We start from the raw sequence: 19,605 nt of genomic DNA on the forward strand, positions 1-19,605 counted from the left end.
TGCCCGCAGATATAGCCCTATTGAATGTCTCTTCTCAATACAATTTAGAACTCCACAGGTGTAAGGGCTCTTTCACACTTGCGTTGTCCGGATCCGGCGTGTACTCCACTTGCCGGAATTACACTAAAAACGCAAGTGTACTGAAAGCATTTGAAGACGGAACCGTCTTCAAAATGCTTTCAGTGTTACTATGGCACCCAGGACGCTATTAAAGTGGGAGCGGTATACTTACAGTCCGTGCGGCTCCCGGGTCGCTCCAGAATGACGTCAGAGCGCCCCATGCGCATGGATGACGTGTCCAATGCGATCACATGATCCATGCGCTTGGGGCGCCTTGACGTCACTCTGGAGCGCCCCCGCTCCCCGCAACACTTTACCATCGCTGCCAGGACTTTAGCGTCCCGGCAGCCATGGTAACCATTCAGAAAAAGCTAAATGTCGGCTCCGGCAATGCGCCGAAACGACGTTTAGCTTAAGGCCGGATCCGGATCAATGCCTTTCAATGGACATTAATTCCGGCATTGCGACAAGTGTTCCGGATTTTTGGCCGGAGCAAAAAGCGCAGCATGCTGCGGTATTTTCTCCGGCCAAAAAACGTTCCGTTCCGGAACTGAAGACATCCTGATGCATCCTGAATGGATTTCACTCCATTCAGAATGCATGGGGATAATCCTGATCAGGATTCTTCCGGCATAGAGCCCCGACGACGGAACTCTATGCCGGAAGAAAAGAACGCAGGTGTGAAAGAGCCCTAAGAACAGCAGCGTGGATTCCTACTGAAACCAATGGGAGGCGGATTGTGTGCAGATTCACTTTGGACTTCGCCACAGAAATCCAAGCACAAAATCAGCCCTGTGGACAAGTCATGAAACTGGCGTTTTCTAACTGAAAGGTGTGTCAGCGTAAAATGCACAAGAAATTAATCTATGCGCTGGTGAACTGTAATTTTCACAGTTTCTCATGTAATTCATTGCGAATCTGTCACACACTTTTCTTGCCACTTTTGAAAAGTGTCAACAAGTGTGAAAAGTTGAAAATTGCAGAACAAATAAAGATGGCCTAACACAAAGATCAATCTGTCCCATTAGTGAGGCCTAATAAACATAACACCACTATCAGGGCAGGAGGGCCAATTTTTAGATGAACACTTCTTGACAATGATTAGCGACGGTGAATTTCATGATTATTTTTTGTGTGCATCTGCTATGCACTTGTATGGTCAATACAATCACAAAAAAGAATAAAATGTCATTCATGTAATAAAAGCAGAATAAATCTGTACCTCTTGATACAAATCACTGAGATCTCCATGATGTGCCTGCTTGGAGCATCCTGGGTATTCTCTCACACAGCAGGAATCAGGGGGCCAATCCATCTCTGTCATTTCCAGCCAGTCAGTTAGGTATACCACTCCGCAGCACATGAACTTTTTGAAACAGAAAAGCATGCCGTCATTAATCTCTCACATAATTCTTCCACGGATCATAAGAGATGAACTGCAAGTAATCACGAATCTCCAAAAGGCACAAGCTTGCCATGTATTGACAAATCCATTATGCATAATGGTAGCATTTTATTCTTAAGTAATGCATAGACATATACAGTCATAAATTAGACACATTTTTCCTCTAGCTCGACGACCAGATTCTGGCAGGGTCTTCATCACACCTTATTTGCTTTATTATTTAAATAAAAATTGAGGCATGATTAATGACACGTGGCACATCATCCTTTATACAGGGCTGATAGCTATTGAAGTTATTGTTGACCAAGTGTGAAAAGTGAAACATTATACCTCTGTGCTCAAAGAATAATGAATTATACAATGATTCATGGTACAATTAAAGATCTTTCTCGGTATTCAGGCCTGCACGTACAATAGAGCTAAACAGCATTAGAAAATACATACAAATTAAAGGGTACCTATCATTATTAAGCCTACATACTCTTATCAAAAAATGACAAAGACTAGCATCTGCAGATGTATAGTGGATGTAATGCAGCCAGAAATGGTGTGCCTCATTTGTGTTTCTGGGTCTTGCATGCTTTGTTGAGATGTCTGAGTTTTTTGGGATCTACCTGGTGTAATGTAAAAACTGTGCTGTATGCTCTGAACCAGACGTCTTCCCTGTTGCTCGCTCTCTGCTCCTTAGCTGGTTGCCATTGAGAACACCTTACATTTACCAAGATTCCGCAATGTGCTCTCTGGCAGGCCAGGTGATGACATCTGTGCAGCACGGTGACTCAGTGGTTAGCAGTGCCGTGGAGCTAGGTTTGAATCTGACCAAGGACAGCTTCTGCATGAAGCTTATATTCTCTCTCTGTGTTTGTGTAGGTTTCCTCTGACCAGAGACATACCGATAGGGAACTTAGATTGTGAGCTCCACTGGGGACAGTGAGTGATGATAATATCTGTAATTAGAGATGGCCTTGCGGTTCACCCGGCAGTCATTTCGCAGCGAACTTTGCTCGTTCGCAATTCGCTGAACATGCGAACATATGCCGATATTCGCACGTGCCAATTTTTTTCTGCATAGAGCCGAACTTTGACCTATGACACATCCATCAGGTGGAACAGGACAGCCAATTGAAACGTTTCAGCACATGGACACCCCCCAACCCTATAACAGAACCCGACCTGACAGCCATATTACATTATGTGTTTTGCTAGTGTAGGGAGAGGTTGCATTTTGGAGCAGGGACAGTTAGGGACACCAAACGCTACCTAATAGGGCCACAAAAGTCCTTTTAATGACTAGTATAGGTGTGCTATTAACAGGTGTGATATAGAGGGGTGTGATATACTTATAATATACTTTCTAACATAGAAATTATATTATAGTGTATTTCTATTGTGCAGCAGTTGTGTGCGGTTCTGCTGCTATACTGCAGCTATATAGAGGGAGAAAAGGCTATTGGAGTAACTAATTGCAACAGGGGTTATATACCTGTTGCCCCCAAAAAAACTGCTTGAGGGGTGCGATATACCTTCTTCCACAAAATCCTGATTGAGGGGTGCTATATACCAGTTTACACATAATACTGATTGAGGGGTGCTATTGCTATATACCTTCTTCCACCAAATACTGATTGAGCGCTGCAATACACCTGCTTCCACAAAATACTGATTGAGGGTGCCATATACCTGTTTCCGCCAAATACTGATTGAGGGGTGCCATATACCTTTTTCCTCAAAATTCTGATTGAGGGGTGCTATTGCTTTATACCTTTTTCCACCAAATACTGATTTAGGGCTGCGATATACCTTCTTCCACAAATACTGATCTTCTCTACAGACTTAGGCCTCATGCAAACGACCATGCCGTTTTTTTGCGGTCCGCAAACCGTGGACCTGCAAAAAACGGAAGCCGCCCGTGTGCCTTCTGCAATTTGCGGCCCATTGCAGACATGCCTATTCTTGTCCGCAAAACGAACAAGAATAGGACATGCTATATTTTTTTTGCGGGGCCTCGGAACTCCGTGTGCTGTCCGCATCTTTTGCGGCCCTATTGAAGTGAATGAATCCGCTTCCAAACCGCAAAAACTGCGGCTCGGATGCGGACCACAACTACGGTCGTGTGCATGAGGCTTTAGACAGCTATTCCTGTCATCGGATGAGGAAGAGGAGGTAGCAGTGGCCGCCACCCATCGGTCTGACGACAGTACCCAGATCAGCCCAAGGAGGGTGGTCCCCGCTGTTGCTGCCTACTCCGAGATCTCTAATGTCAGTGGTGGAGAAGGTGATGATGATGACGTGTCGATGGACGTCAAGTGGGTGCCTACAAGAGGAGGGAAGTTCAGAGGGAGAGACGGAGCAGCAGATAGGGAAGAGGAGGAGGAGAAGCAGGCAGAACTCGCAGTGCACAGGAGGCAAAATGCAGACTGCAAATGTATCTGGAGCGAGCCATCCACCATGCACGGTCACTGCGATCTTGCGCTCCCAGGACGCCGGCACATGGCTCCGCAGTGTGGGCTTTTTTTAACGTGTCAGCTGCTGATAATAGTGTTGCCATCTGCAGCCTGTGCTGTCAAAGCATAAGTCGCAGTAAGCCCAACACTCACCTAGGGATGACCGCCTTAAGAAGGCACCTGGCCTCCCATCACCGAGCCCAGTGAGAGCAACGCCGTCAGAACCCACAAAGCCACACTCCTGTTCGCTCCACATTCTGCCTCTTCTCCTACTCCTCTCTCCTCCAATTTGTCCTCCACTCCACCTTCCACCATGCCGTCATCACGTTCATCTGGCACAAGGCAGGCTTCCGTGAACCAAATGTTCAAGCATAAAAAAATGATGGCGCTGGATAATCCTCTTGCCCAATGGCTGACCGCTGGCTTGTCAGAACTGCTAGCCCGCCAACTACTGCCATATAAATTGGTGGACTCGGAGGCCTTTAGAAAATTTGTGGCCATTGGCACACCACAATAGAAAGTCCCCGGAAGGAAATATTTCTCCCAGAAGGGCATCCCTGAACTATATGGCCACGTTCAGCAGCAAGTTAATATATCTCTGGCACACAGTGTTCGTGCCAAGATAAATCTGACCACAGACATGTGGTCTAGCAAACACGGGCAGGGAAGGTACATAACTTTAACTGCCCACTGGGTGAACCCTCTGACGGCCGTCAAGCATGTAACCCGTGGCACCCGTGTGGATTTGGTGTTACCGCCACAGATTGCATGCAGGCCTGCCTCTTTTTCTCCTCCTCCTACTCCATCCTCCGTCTCCTCCTCGGCTGACTCCTCCTTTTCCACTGCTACCGCCTCTTCCGCTGCACCCCTCAAGCTTCCCAGAACCTATTCAATGTGCCATGTGAGACGTTTTCCATGCTGTGCTGCGGCTGTTGTGCCTGGAATCCAAGAGCCACACTGGTCCTGCACTCCTTTCAGCTCTGTGGTCACAGGCCGATCAGTGGCTAACCCCCCTCAACTTGATAGTTGGTAAAGTGGTGTGCGACAACGGTGCCAATCTGCTGAGCGTGGGCAACAGGGCAAAATGACACACATGCAGTGCATGGCACACATCCTGAACTTAGTCGTGCAGCGATTCGTTGCCAAATACCCCGGGGTCCAGGACATCTTGCCGCAGGCCAGGAAAATCTCTGGCCATTTTAGAAGATCTTACATGACTATGGGTCGCCTTGCTGACGTTCAGCGGAGACACCACTTGCCCGTCAGACGTTTGATTTGTGACTGCCCAACGCACTGGAACTTCACGTTGTTTACGCTTGGTAGGCTGCTCCAGCAGAAACGTGCCGTTAACAACTACCTGTACGAACTCTGCGGCAGGACTGGTTCTGGGAGCTTGGTTTTTTTTCACCGCGCCAGTGGCTGCTCATACGCGACACATGCAGACTTCTGCGGCTATTTGATGAGATCACCAAACTGGTCAGTGACAGCTAAGGTGCCATCAGTGGCATCCTATCATACGCCTTCTTGCTGGAGCGTGCATTGCGTCGTGTCATTGATCAAGCCGTCGAGGAGCAGGAGCTTGAAGATGAGGAAGTCGCAATGCTGAATGAATTCCCAGGGAGGGCTACTCCATCTGAGACAAGTCAGCAGGAGTCTGAAGAGGAGTCAGAGGAGGATGGTGGGGGAAGGAGGAGCAATAAGAGCAGGCTTTAAACTTTTCGGGGATCCCCGGTGTTGTCCGTGGCTGGGGGGAGGAGACTGAGGACGACATTCTCCTGGGCGATGAGCAGGAGCCAGGGTGCTCCACCGCTTCCAAATTAGTGCAATTTAGTGCAAATGGGGGCCTTCATGCTCCAGTGTTTGAAGAGGGACCCCCGTATATAAAGAATAAAGGTCAAGGACCTGTACTGGGTGGCAACGTACTTAGACCACCGGTACAAACACAAAATGGCAGACATGTTACCAGCATCACAGAGGGCTGTCAGAATGCAGCATTTCCAGGCCTTGCTGCGAGAGATGCTGCATTCTGCTGTTGCGGGCATTGGCAAAGGAATATCCACCCACAGTAAAACAGGTGTGGGTACCAATCCTACTGTGCCTGCAAAAAGAGGGTGGTTTGAAGATGTGTTGGTCACTTCGGATATGAGATCATTCTTGCAGCCAACCCATCGACAGCCGCCCTCCATATCCAGCCTCAGGGAACACCTAGACCGACAGGTGTCCAGCTACATCGGGTTAACGGCCGATGTGGACGCTCTGAGAAGCAAGGAAACCCTTGACTACTGGGTGTGCAGGCTTGACCTGTTTGCCATGGAACTCTTGGCTTGCCCCTCGTCGAGTGTCCTGTCCGAAAGGACGTTCAGCGCAGCAGGGGGGATCGTGACCAATAAGCGCATTTGCCTAGCTCACGACAATGTGGACTACCTCACATTTTTTTTAAAAGAATGAAGCATAGATCACGGAGGAATTAAACACCTGTGATGACCACGTGTAATTGAATTTCCTCATGCCAGCCAACACATATCCACCACCACCCAAAACAAAGTATGGTCCTTGCCTTATGTATATACAGCAGCATAAAAGGCCTTTTATGTCAGGTCAATGCCTGTTGGGGCCTATACTGGCCGACAGTTACATATTTATCCTGTGACCGCCTAATGCAACTCCAGCCACAGAATCCAAAGTTCTTTGCTGTCAGGTAAATGCCTATTGGCTCATTTTTGGGGTCTGTATGTCACGATCAATGTGGGGGAAAAACTACACACTAAACACAGGAGGGAAGGGGAACAGTAACTGGGCCTGGAAACTAGGGAAGGAACAGGTCACCTCCTAAACAACCCTAATCCGGACCCTAACTACCCATCAATATGAATAGACCTAGAAGGTAGGAATATTCATATTCTGTATACCTAGGCCCTTATATCCCAATAAGGCCCTGGAATGAGGTTAGGACCAGAAACAACCCATTCCTTCCCAGATGGACGAATGGAAGTCTCTGTCTCAGGCCCAGATACAAACAACAGGCAATATAACAAACACAAAACAATAAGAAAAAACAAGACTTATCTGAAAGTAGAAAACTGGCAACTCCAGAAGCAGCACAGAGTACAACCGACCAGCTAGTTAGAAGGAAGGAATAAAATCTATAAACCGCACCTCCAAGAACTAGCTGACTGCCTCAATGAATACTTCTGTTTAGTTTTTACAAAGGAAAATGAAGGAAAAGGAACTCAGTTAGGGAGGAAGACTAATGAATCTTTTCATGCATGTGTCTTTACAGAGGAAGAGGTTCTAAGTCAGCTGTCTAAAATTAATACAAAAAAGTCACAGGAGCCTGATGGGATACACCCAAAGCTATTAAAAGAACTTAGCGGTGTACTAGCAAAACCATTAACAGATTTATTTAACCAATCACTGGTAACAGGAGTTGTCCCAGAAGATTGAAAATTAGCAAATGTTGTGCCCATTCACAAGAAAGGTAGTAGGGAGAAATCGGGCAACTAAAGGCCAGTAAGCTTGACGTCAATAGTGGGGAAATTAATAGAAACCATACTTAAGGAGAGGATTGGGGAACATCTAAAATCCCAGGGATTGAAAGATGAAAAACAGCATGGGTTTACTTCAGGGAGAACATGTCAAACTAATCTTATAGATTTTTTTGATTGGGTCACTAAAATAATAGATGGCGGAGGTGCAGTAGACATCGCTTATCTAGACTTTAGTAAGGCTTTTGATACTGTCCCACATAGAAGGCTTATCAATAAACTGCAGTCTTTGAGCTTGGACTCCCATATTGTTGAATGGATTAGGCAGTGGCTGAGGGACAGATAACATAGGGCTGTAGTCAATGGAGTATATTCAGACCATGGTCTTGTTACCAGTGGGGTACTTCAGGGATCTGTTCTGGGACCCATATTGTTTAATATCTTTATCAGCGAAATTGCAGAAGGCCTCTATGGTAAGGTGTGTCTTTTTGCTGATGACACAAAAATTTGTAACAGGGTTGATGTTCCTGGAGGGATAAACCAAATGGAAAAGGATTTAGGAAAACTAGAGGATTGGTCAAAAATCTGGCAACTAAAATTTTATGTTGATACTGTAAGTGCAAGATAATGCACCTGGGGTGTAAAAACCCAAGAGCAGAATATAAAATCAGTGATACAATCCTAACCTCAGTATCTGAGGAAAGGGATGTAGGGGTCATTATTTCAGAAGACTTAAAGGTAGGCAGACAATGTCATAGAGCAGCAGGAAATGCTAGCAGAATGCTTGGGTGTATAGGGAGAGGCATTAACAGTAGAAAGTGGGAGGTGCTCATGCCGCTCTACAGGGCACTAGTGAGACCTAATTTGGAGTATTGTGCGCAGTACTGGAGACCATATCTCCAGAAGGATATTGATACTTTGGAGAGTGTTCAAAGAGCTACTAAACTAGTACATGGATTGCAGGATAAAACTTACCAGGAAAGGTCAAAGGACCTTAACATGTATAGCTTGGAAGAAAGACGAGACAGAGGATAGAAACTTTTAAATACATAAAGGGAATCAACACAATAAAAGAGAGAATATTTAAAAGAAGAAAAACTGCTACAAGAAGATATACACTGCTCAAAAAAATAAAGGGAACACAAAAATAACACATCCTAGATCTGAATTAATTAAATATTCTTCTGAAATACTTTGTTCTTTACATAGTTGAATGTGCTGACAACAAAATCACACAAAAATTAAAAATGGAAATCACATTTTTCAACCCATGGAGGTCTGGATTTGGAGTCACACTCAAAATTAAAGTGGAAAAACACACTCCAGGCTGATCCAACTTTGATGTAATGTCCTTAAAACAAGTAAAAATGAGGCTCAGTAGTGTGTGTCGCCTCCACTTGCCTGTATGACCTCCCTACAACGCCTGTGCATGCTCCTGATGAGGCGGCGGACGGTCTCCTGAGGGATCTCCTCCCAGACCTGGACTAAAGCATCTGCCAACTCCTGGACAGTCTGTGGTGCAACGTGACGTTGGTGGATAGAGCGAGACATGATGTCCCAGATGTGCTCAATTGGATTCAGGTCTGGGGAACAGGCGGGCCAGTCCTTAGCATCAATGCCTTCGTCTTGCAGGAACTGCTGACACACTTCAGCCACATGAGGTCTAGCATTGTCTTGCATTAGGAGGAACCCAGGGCAAACCGCACCAGCATATGGTCTCACAAGGGGTCTGAGGATCTCATCTCGGTACCTAATGGCAGTCAGGCTACCTCTGGCGAGCACACGGAGGGCTGTGCGGCCCTCCAAAGAAATGCAACCCCATATCATTACTGACCCAATGCCAAACCGGTCATGCTAGGGGATGTTGCAGGCAGCAGAACGTTCTCCACGGCGTCTCCAGACTCTGTCACGTCTGTCACATGTGCTCAGTGTGAACCTGCTTTCATCTGTGAAGAGCACAGGGCGCCAGTGGCGAATTTGCCAATCTTGGTGTTCTCTGGCAAATGCCAAACGTCCTGCACGGTGTTGGGCTGTAAGCACAACCACCACCTGTGGACGTCGGGCCCTCATATCACCCTCATGGAGTCTGTTTATGACCGTTTGAGCAGACACATGCACATTTGTGGCCTGCTGGAGGTCATTTTGCATGTGTCACGGCCATGGCTATGACCGTGACTCCTGAACCGCATGCGGTTGTCAGCAGTTCTCTTTGGTGTTCAATCACAGGTGAGGGCTGTGGTATTTGCCTCACCTGTGGTTGCCGCTGGCAACAGTGTGTATGGGCAGCGTAGCAGTCGGAGCTGTGCCATTGCAGCTTGCTACGTTGTGCATGCGGTTTTGTATGATGTGTGTATGTGTGCACTTGTTGTTAGTTATTGTGTGCACTTTCCCTTTATGTATGTTTGTTTTCCCTTCTGTGTTACTGGAAGGGTTAACTTCCTTCCCAGTGTGTGTGTGATGTCACTGGGTGTGTCCAATCCTTGGGTGTGGCCACTTGGGCCTATAAAGACCCTCTCTCTTGCAGAGCTCAGTAGGTTGCTTCAGCATGCTTGCTGATAGCAGCCTCCTGTGTTTGTCATTCGCCAGTGAGAGCCACCACTGTGGTCATAGTTTAAGTTTGAGTTTGAGTTTACAGTTTAAGTTTATGTCCTCTTATGTCATGTTGTATGTGATGTTCTGTTGGGACCTTCCTTGTCACTTTGTGCAGTTTACGGTTCTGGATTCCTGTTGCTCAGGGATCCAGTCAGCAAGGCTGTGGCAGGTTGGTGGAACTTCTAGTTCGCCTGCCATACCCGTAAAACTGTTTGTGTTCTCCTTTTTCCCAACAGCTTGGCCAGTGAGACTCCTGCTCCTCCGCGTCTAGGAGGAGTAGGTCGTCTTACCCTGACTCCTAGCGCAGGGACCGGACGGAGGGTGAGTTAGGGATCCGAGGTTCCTGCGCATGGGTCCTCCTACCTTTAAGGTCGGCCCATGCAGTTAGGAGTTAGGGTCAGGGTAGGGACGCTGTTAGGAGGTGACCTGCTCCCTATCCTGTTCTCCTGGCCGAGTAGGCCAACAGCATCTGGCATTGCACGGCTGAGGATTTCCCCCATCCTCAGCCGTGACAGCATGGCTCTGGCAGTGCTCCTCCTGTTCCTCCTTGCACAAAGGCGGAAGTAGCGGTCCTGCTGCTGGGTTGTTGCCCTCCTATGGCCTCCTCCACATCTCCTGATGTACTGGCCTGTCTCCTGGTAGCGCCTCCATGCTCTGGACACTACGCTGACAGACACAGCAAACCTTCTTGCCACAGCTCGCATTGATGTGCCATCCTGGATAAGCTGCACTACCTGAGCCACTTGTGTGGGTTGTAGACTCCGTCTCATGCTACCACTAGAGCGAAAGCACCGCCAGCATTCAAAAGTGACCAAAACATCAGCCAGGGAGCATAGGAACTGAGAAGTGGTCTGTGATCCCCACCTGCAGAACCACTTCTTTATTGGGGGTGTCTTGCAAATTGCCTATAATTTCCACCTGTTGTCTATCCCATTTTGACAACAACATGTGAAATTGATTGTCACTCAGTGTTGCTTCCTAAGTGGACAGTTTGATTTCACAGAAGTGTGATTGACTTGGAGTTACATTGTGTTGTTTAAGTGTTCCCTTTATTTTTTTGAGCAGTGTAGTTTTAAATTAAAGGGGCAAAGGTTTAAAAGTAATATCAGGAAGTATTACTTTACTGAGAGAGTAGAAGTGGATGCATGGAATAGCCTTCCTGCAGAAGTGGTAGCTGCAAAAAGAGTGAAGGAGTTTAAGCATGGATGGGATAGGCATAAGGCCATCCTTCATATAAGATAGGGCCAGGGGCTATTCATAGTAGTCAGTATATTGGGCAGACTAGATGGGCCAAATGGTTCTTATCTGCTGACACATTCTATGTTTCTATGAGAAGCGGCTACTTATGGGAGAGGTAAATTACCAACAAGCCACACATTACCAACAAGCCACACCCTCTCCTCCAGCCCATAACCTCTCCAGTGGACAAGATATTGAAGGGATCCACAGAGAACCCGAGAGTCAACTATTTTCGCCATCTCGAATTCCAAATTACCGTCCACCATGACTGGACCGGGTGGCAAGGAAGATGGCTGTAAAGGTTCCACATATTTTTTAAACAAAGACCTATGGAACACATTATGAATTTACAAGATTAATAATGGCCGTGATTTTATATGGGCTGATAAACCTTGGACCCAACTTCCAGGAAGTTTCTTGTGGACAGCCACACAGAATCACCCACATTTAGGTCCGGACCATTCATATGTTTCCTGTCAGCCACACGTTTATATTTTTTGCCCATATTTTTCAGGTTATTTAGAATTTTTCGTCATATCGATGACAATGATGACGAAAAACATTCTTCCTCAGGGATACCAGAAGTATTAGAACCAGAAAATGTGCCAAACTTCGGGTGAAAACCATAGGCCCCAAAAAACGCCGACTCACCAGTGGACTCCAGACTCCAGTGGACTGATTGTTTATGGCAAACTCTGCCGAAGACAAAAAGGAAGACGACGACTCCTGGTTCTCAGATACAAAACATCTCAAGTAAGTCTCCAGACTCTGATTAGTGCGCTCCATCTGTCCATTCGACTGAGGATGATCTGAGACCACGTCAGAGGGAATGCCAAAGTTCTTTGCTGTCAGGTGAATGCCTATTGGCTCATTTTTGGGGTCTGTATGTCACGATCAGTGTGGGGGAAAAACTCCACACTAAACACAGGAGGGAAGGGGAACAGTAACTGGGCCTGGAAACTAGGGAAGGAACAGATTACCTCCTAAACAACCCTAATCCGGACCCTAACTACCCATCAATATGAATAGACCTAGAAGGTAGGAATATTCATATTCTGTATACCTAGGCCCTTATATCCCTATAAGGCCCTGGAATGAGGTTAGGACCAGAGACAACCCATTCCTCCCCAGATGGACAAATGAAAGTCTCTGTCTCAGTCCCAGATACAAACAGGGAATATAACAAACACATAACAATAAGAAAAGACTAGACTTATCTGGAAGTAGAAAACTGACAACTCCAGAAGCACCACAGAGTACAACCGACCAGCTAGTTAGAAGGCAGGAAGAAAATCTATAAACCCCACCTCCAAGAGTGAGAAGAGGCTACTTATGGGAGAGGTAAATTACCAACAAGCAACACCTGAAGCAATGGGTGCGGCATTCACCAAGACACAGAGACAATAAGATCCACAGTGAACTTGTCAATTTAACCCACGAGTTGCCAGTCTCTCCGATCTCCTGGTACCTGCCACGGGAACGTCCGTGACACTGTACTGACCGACAGTTACATATTTATCCTGTGACCGCCTAATGTACCTCCAGCCACAGAATCCAAAGTTCTTTGCTGCCAGGTGAATGCCTTTTGGCTACTTTTTGGGGCCTGTACTGGCCGACTGTTAGATATTTATCCTGTGATTGCCTAATGTACCTCTAGCCACAAAATCCAAAGTTCTTTGCTGTCAGGTGAATTCCACATAATCACACCCCTGTCTCACTCCTTTAACTCTCATTATGGTGGCGTATGAACCGCATTCACCATAAGGACCTTCTTATGTCACAGGCTCATGTGACTGTACCCCCCACCCCGTACTGTGCCCCTCACCCCGTACTGTGCACCCTTATAGTCTGCAGTGTGCCCTCTTACCACACCCTGAGCAGTGCCCTAGTCATTCGCTGTACTGTGCCCTCTTATACCCTTTTATCCGGATATGGTATGGCAGTGTTATCCGGTCACTGTATGGTGGTGGTATCGAATAACTGGATGGCCATAACTGTATCCCTGCCCACGCCATCCTTTTTTAGACCTGGCATGAGAATGACCTTTGCGCCAGAATCTGTGTCAGAAATACGCCTAACAGACGTATTTCTATAGAATAAATGACCACCTAATTGTATTATTATTCGGGGGTAGGGCTAATATCTTTATATTATATAGATTCTAGCGTATTATACTGTGCCCTGTATTTCCCAGTAAAAAATGATCCTTGGGAAACACAGTCCTCATCCCTGACCACCAGGACCAAGTAGCGATCTGTCAGTACATGGCGGCCTCCCCTCTCCGCCATGCTGCTCCGCTGTGTACTGGTGCTTATTTTGACACTAGGGCTGGGTTCACATCCTATTTTTTCCATCCATTTAATGCATACCAAATATGTATGCTTTAACAGATGCCTCAGACTGATGCCGTACAGTGGCGTCCGTCCACCATACAGACCATGGAAGAAAATAAATTACGTTAACGTATGCATTTCTTTAATCGACTCAGCAAGATACAAAAACGTGGAGTGCTGCACATTTGAATACATCAAATCGATAGGAAATGAAATTTTTCTAGGCTCCAGCAGGGCACATTTTTGAGAGTTTCCCTTTAAGACGCATTAAAATGGCCCCTGATTAAAGTACATATTTTTTGTGGGAATTTTTGCCAATGATCCCCCTCTGGTATATCACTGTCCATGTTGTGGGACTATTTGTGTACTTCTAGTAAGTGTTTGCTGGTTGCAAATAAGACCTGAAGGTTTTTCAGGTTCACCTGCCATTAAAGCGAAGGGGGCCCGCCGCGAATGCGCGGTTCGCGAACATTTGATCGTAAACGAGCGTTCGCGAATCGTTCCGGCCGATGTTTGTCCATCACTATCTGTAATGCGCTGCAGAATATGAGCTATTGGCTTCTGCCAAATCAACAGAGGCTGTTGAATTCCAAGGTGTTACCAGTTCCCTGAGAAAGGAGTCCTATATTGGCGGCGCTCCCCATTTTCCCTTTCAGTTACATACCAAAATTCTTCATAATTCTGCTGACCTCCTCCACTTTTGTAAAGTTCTAATTACCCATGCTCCTTCTACCCCAGTCTACTTTGGGGACGCCATAGAGTCATTCTTTTCTTCCCACCCATCCATCAAGACGCCTTCATCTGGACTCATAGATTAAGATTTTAACTCACCTTCCTGAGATAGATGTCTGAATTTGCCACTTAGCCTTCGTATATTTTTATGTTTTGATTTAGTATGCAAAACTGCAGAGTTAGGACCCATTCACGTGACTGTATTTTGGTCTGCAGACCTACTCATTTCAATTGGGCCGCAAAAAAAAAAAAAAAAATCGGATGAAACACGGACGTCACCTATAGTTTTTGCGGATCCACGTTTTGTGGACGGCAAAATACATACACTCGTGTAAATGCACCCTAAAAATAAGTTTCTAGTTATCATGTTTACTAATTTCCTGTGCTATCTTGCACTACGCCAACATGGCCAGCCAGAGAACTCTCCTGTATGGTATAATACTATTTGGATGCTCCTGTTTTATTTTCAGGCATTGTGTAACCTATTATTCTGGTTTGGCTCTTTACTATTGTAGGTCACATATGGGGTCATTTGTCAAACTGGTGTAAATAGAGCTGGCTTAGTTGCCCATGGCAACCAGATACTACCTTTAATGTTTGACAGCTCCTTTAGAAAATGAAAGGTGCACTCTGACTGGTTGCTATGGGCAACTAAGCCAGTTATACAGTCAGGTCCATAAATATTGGGATATCGACACAATTCTAACATTTGTGGCTCTATACACCACCACAATGGATTTGAAATGAAACGAACAAGATGTGCTTTAACTGCAGACTGTCGGCTTTAATTTGAGGGTATTTACATCCAAATCAGGTGAACGGTGTAGGAATTACAACAGTTTGCATATGTGCCTCCTACTTGTTAAGGGACCAAAAGTAATGGGACATAATAATCATAAATCAAACTTTCACTTTTTAATACTTGGTTGCAAATCCGTTGCAGTCAATTACAGCCTGAAGTCTGGAACGCATAGACATCACATAGACGCTGGGTTTCATCCCTGGTGATGCTCTGCCAGGCCTTTACTGCAACTGTCTTCAGTTCCTGCTTGTTCTTGGGTCATTTTCCCTTCAGTTTTGTCTTCAGCAAGTGAAATGCATGCTCAATCGGATTCAGGTCAGGTGATTGACTTGGCCATTGCATAACATTCCACTTCTTTCCCTTCAAAAACTCTTTGGTTGCTTTTGCAGTATGCTTTGAGTCATTGTCCATCTGCACTGTGAAGCACTGTCCAATGAGTTCTGAAGCATTTGGCTGAATATGAGCGGATAATATTGCCCGAAACACTTCAGAATTTATCCTGCTGCTTTTGTCAGCAGTCACATCATCAATAAATACAAGAGAACCAGTTCCATTAGCAGCCATACATGCCCATGCCATGACACTACCACCACCATGCTTCACTGATGAGGTGGTATGCTTAGGATCATAAGCAGTTCCTTTCCTTCTCCATACTCTTCTCTTCCCATCACTCTGGTACAAGTTGATATTGGTCTCATCTGTCCATAGGATGTTGTTCCAGAACTGTGGAGGCTTTTTAGATGTCATTTGGCAAACTCTAATCTGGCCTTCCTGTTTTTGAGGCTCACCAATGGTTTACATCTTGTGGTGAACCCTCTGTATTCACTCTGAAGTCTTAATTATTGACTTTGACACACATACACCTACCTCCTGGAGAGTGTTCTTGATCTGGCCAACTGTTATGAAGGGTGTTTTCTTTACCAGGGAAATAATTCTTCGGTCATCCACCACAGTTGTTTTCCATGGTCTTCTGGTGTTGCTGAGCTCACCGGTGGATTCTTTCTTTTTAAGAATGTTCCAAACAGTTGTTTTGGCCACGCCTAATGTTCTTGCTATCTCTCTGATGGGTTTGTTTTGTTTTATCAGCCTAATGATGACTTGCTTCACTGATGGTGACAGCTGTTTGGATCTCATCTTGAGAGGTGACAGCAACAGATTCCAAATGCAAATAGCACACTTGAAATGAACTCTGGACCGTTTATCTGCTCATTATAATTGGGATAATGAGGGAATAACACACACCTGGCCATGGAACAGCTGGGAAGCCAATTGTCCCATTACTTTTGGTCCCTAACAAGTGGGAGGCACATATGCAAACTGTTGAAATTCCTACACCGTTCACCTGATTTGGATGTAAATACCCTCAAATTAAAACTGACAGTCTGCAGTTAAAGCACATCTTGTTTGTTTCATTTCAAATCCATTGTGGTGGTGTATAGAGCCAAAAAATTTAGAATTGTGTCTATATATTTCTGGACCTGACTGTACTTTAAAGTGAGGAGAATTGGCTTCTACCTCAGTTTATTTTCGCCTTCCTCTGGATCAACTTGTAGGATAACAGGACGAACTGGATGCACAGATGTCTTTTTTCAGCCTTACAAACTATGTTACTATGTAATGCCTTCATTAAAGCATAGGTGTCTCCAGTAATTGTTGTCTTGTATGGAATGAATTCTAGTAATAAAATGCCTTCTGTATGCAAAAAAAATGTCGCCATGATCTTTCCAGCTGACTGCTGCAGACAAAATTTATTTGGAGTTAGTGACTACTTGTGCTTCCATTGTGTAGGCTCTTGCTTGCAATCAAGATCACGGTGGTGGACCCATGTTTCATCACCCATAATAATTTGAGAATAAAAGTCTCCTGGATTTTCTGTAAGGCCTCTTTCACACTTGCGTTGTCCGGATCCGGCGTGTACTCCACTTGCCGGAATTACACGCCGGATCCGGAAAAACGCAAGTGTACTGAAAGCATTTGAAGACGGAACCGTCTTCCAAATGCGTTCAGTGTTACTATGGCACCCAGGACACTATTAAAGTCCTGGTTGCCATAGTAGGAGCGGGGAGCGGGGGAGCAGTATACTTACAGTCCGTGCGGCTCTGGGGCGCTCCAGAGTGACGTCAGAGCGCCCCATGCGCATGGATGACGTGATCCATGTGATCACATGATCCATGCGCTTGGGGCGCCCTGACGACACTCTGAAGCGCCCCGGGAGCCGCACAGACGGTAAGTATACTGCTCCCCCGCTCCCCACTACACTTTACCATGGCTGCCAGTACTTTAGCGTCCCGGCAGCCATGGTAACCACTCTGAAAAAGCTAAATGTCGGCTCCGGCAATGCGCCGAAACGACGTTTAGCTTAAGGCCGGATCCGGATCAATGCCTTTCAATGGGCATTAATTCCGGATCCGGCCTTGCGGCAAGTGTTCCGGATTTTTGGCCGGAGCAAAAAGCGCAGCATGCTGCGGTATTTTCTCCGGCCAAAAAACGTTCCGTTCCGGAACTGAAGACATCCTGATGCATCCTGATGCATCCTGAACGGATTTCTCTCCATTCAGAATGCATTAGGATAATCCTGATGAGGATTCTTCCGGCATAGAGCCCCGACGACGGAACTCTATGCCGGAAGACAAGAACGCAAGTGTGAAAGAGCCCTAAGCATGTCTAAATTCTTTTGGCTAAATTGCTGTCGACAAGTTTTTTCTCAGGCGTCAACATTTGTGGCACCCACCAGAAAATGACAGTTGACATCATCAAAACATCGTGGATGACACTGGAAACTGTGCCAACTGAAATGCTTTATTCATGAGCTATAACACTAACTTTGACCCGACGATCTTGCAAAATCATGGCCTCTACTTTATGGCACATTTCCTCTGAAGATGCTTCGACAGGTCACCCAGAAGGGGGGTCATCTTCAAATTATTCCCTACCCCATTTAAACTGCTTGGCCCAAAAGTTTACTTGGTAGGAGGAGGGTGCATCATATACCATATACAGCAATCATGCTTTCATGGAATTCTTTAGGCTTCTTTTCTTTCTTTGTAAGGAATTTAATCATGGAACGAAGCTCCACATCCTTCGCTTTCTTTGTAGACCCGAACTGCACTGCACTTGCCATCCTGTCACTTCCAGTGCATTTATCAGACTGAACTGCTACTGTGTGTATTGCATATCCAGACATGTTTCAACCTGCACAGACAAACTCAGCTCTAACACTGACAGAACATGCTGGGGGAGATAACTTACTGAACACCCCTCGTATAACAGTATGTGCTATACTTGTTGTAACGGACCGTTTCAGCAGACAAGGGGTTAAAATCCGTTTAGGCGATAAGCCCCTTTCTGAGAGACAGGCACAGCTACTTGCAGAACACCCACTCCCGAACTAGATACAAAGTAGCACTCCAAACTGGAACCTCACGAATAGCTGCTAGCAGACGAACAGGAAAAGCATACAATCCTGGCAATCAGTCTCTACCAGCATACAGTGAATCCCCCAATAACGAGACAAGGCTCCGTGTTGAGGGTCAAGCAGTGGTCTGACTGTACTTCACGTACAGCCTCTTTTATTCATAAACCACAAACATAGTACTGCCCACAGGGGTTTGAAATACAACCAATCAGTAATTAACAACACATACAATGTAACTACAGCAACCAATCGTTCACGCCCCCAGAGGACCAGAATGAAGACTGTGACATAGGACAACATATCCCCACAATGCATCATGGTCTCCTCCTCTCTGTCCAGACAACCTGAAGAGCAATCCAATTATCTCTTAGGACAAAGGGAGATCGCCAATACACATGTAGATACAACAGGACAGACATCACCATTTAAACACACAATGGGACAATGGCACAATAGAAACACACCCAGCATTTTCCCTCCCCTTATCCTGAGAGGAGACTCAATTATACATACAGTTAAACATACTTTCTACCCAACTTTCATAACTCTAAAACCATACATCACATTCACATAAAAATTACATATTCACAATCAATCCATTCAGGGGAACAACATATAAAAAAAATGGCATGAATCAGACCAGGGGTTCAAAAGTTAGTATATGGCCCATAATCCAGGGGCAAGAGGCCAGCAGCCAGTCCTCTCCAAAGCCCAGTGGCGAGGTTGGTTTCGCCACACTTGTCTTCTCTTCTCATTGTATTTACAGGTTTGGTTGGTGAAACTTGACCTACTCAAATCTGACGTTTGTATATTCTTTATTCAGATATGCTTCAATTGTATTCACATGTCATCACATGGTCCTAATATTGTTTTCTTTTTTCCTGATAGTAATTTCACTTTAAAACAGATGTCCAGGATCTTTAGGCTTTAGTTAACTTCCATAAGTGACCATTTTACAAGAAATGAAAATGTATCTTTATTAAAAATTATGCCCCTCTATTACCCATTACACGCCCATCTGACTTGCAGCAACTTCATGTAAACATTGCAGCCATGCTACGTCCCATTATGGTGCCACTATCCACATACTTTCTACAG

At 45.6% G+C, this 19,605-nt stretch overlaps 1 protein-coding gene across 1 annotated transcript in view; it reads right to left on the reverse strand.

Annotated features, from left to right (window-relative positions):
• TSPAN12 (tetraspanin 12) overlaps positions 1 to 19,605 on the reverse strand; it is a 317,079-nt gene that overhangs the window by 73,095 nt on the left and 224,379 nt on the right. Inside the window, exon 7 of the mRNA XM_040411546.1 lies at positions 1,283 to 1,426. Coding sequence (XP_040267480.1) covers positions 1,283 to 1,426 — 144 coding nt within the window. The remainder of the gene's footprint in view (positions 1 to 1,282; positions 1,427 to 19,605) is intronic.

This window comes from Bufo bufo, chromosome 1 (assembly GCF_905171765.1).
Source record: "Bufo bufo chromosome 1, aBufBuf1.1, whole genome shotgun sequence".
Classification (NCBI taxonomy): domain Eukaryota; kingdom Metazoa; phylum Chordata; class Amphibia; order Anura; family Bufonidae; genus Bufo; species Bufo bufo.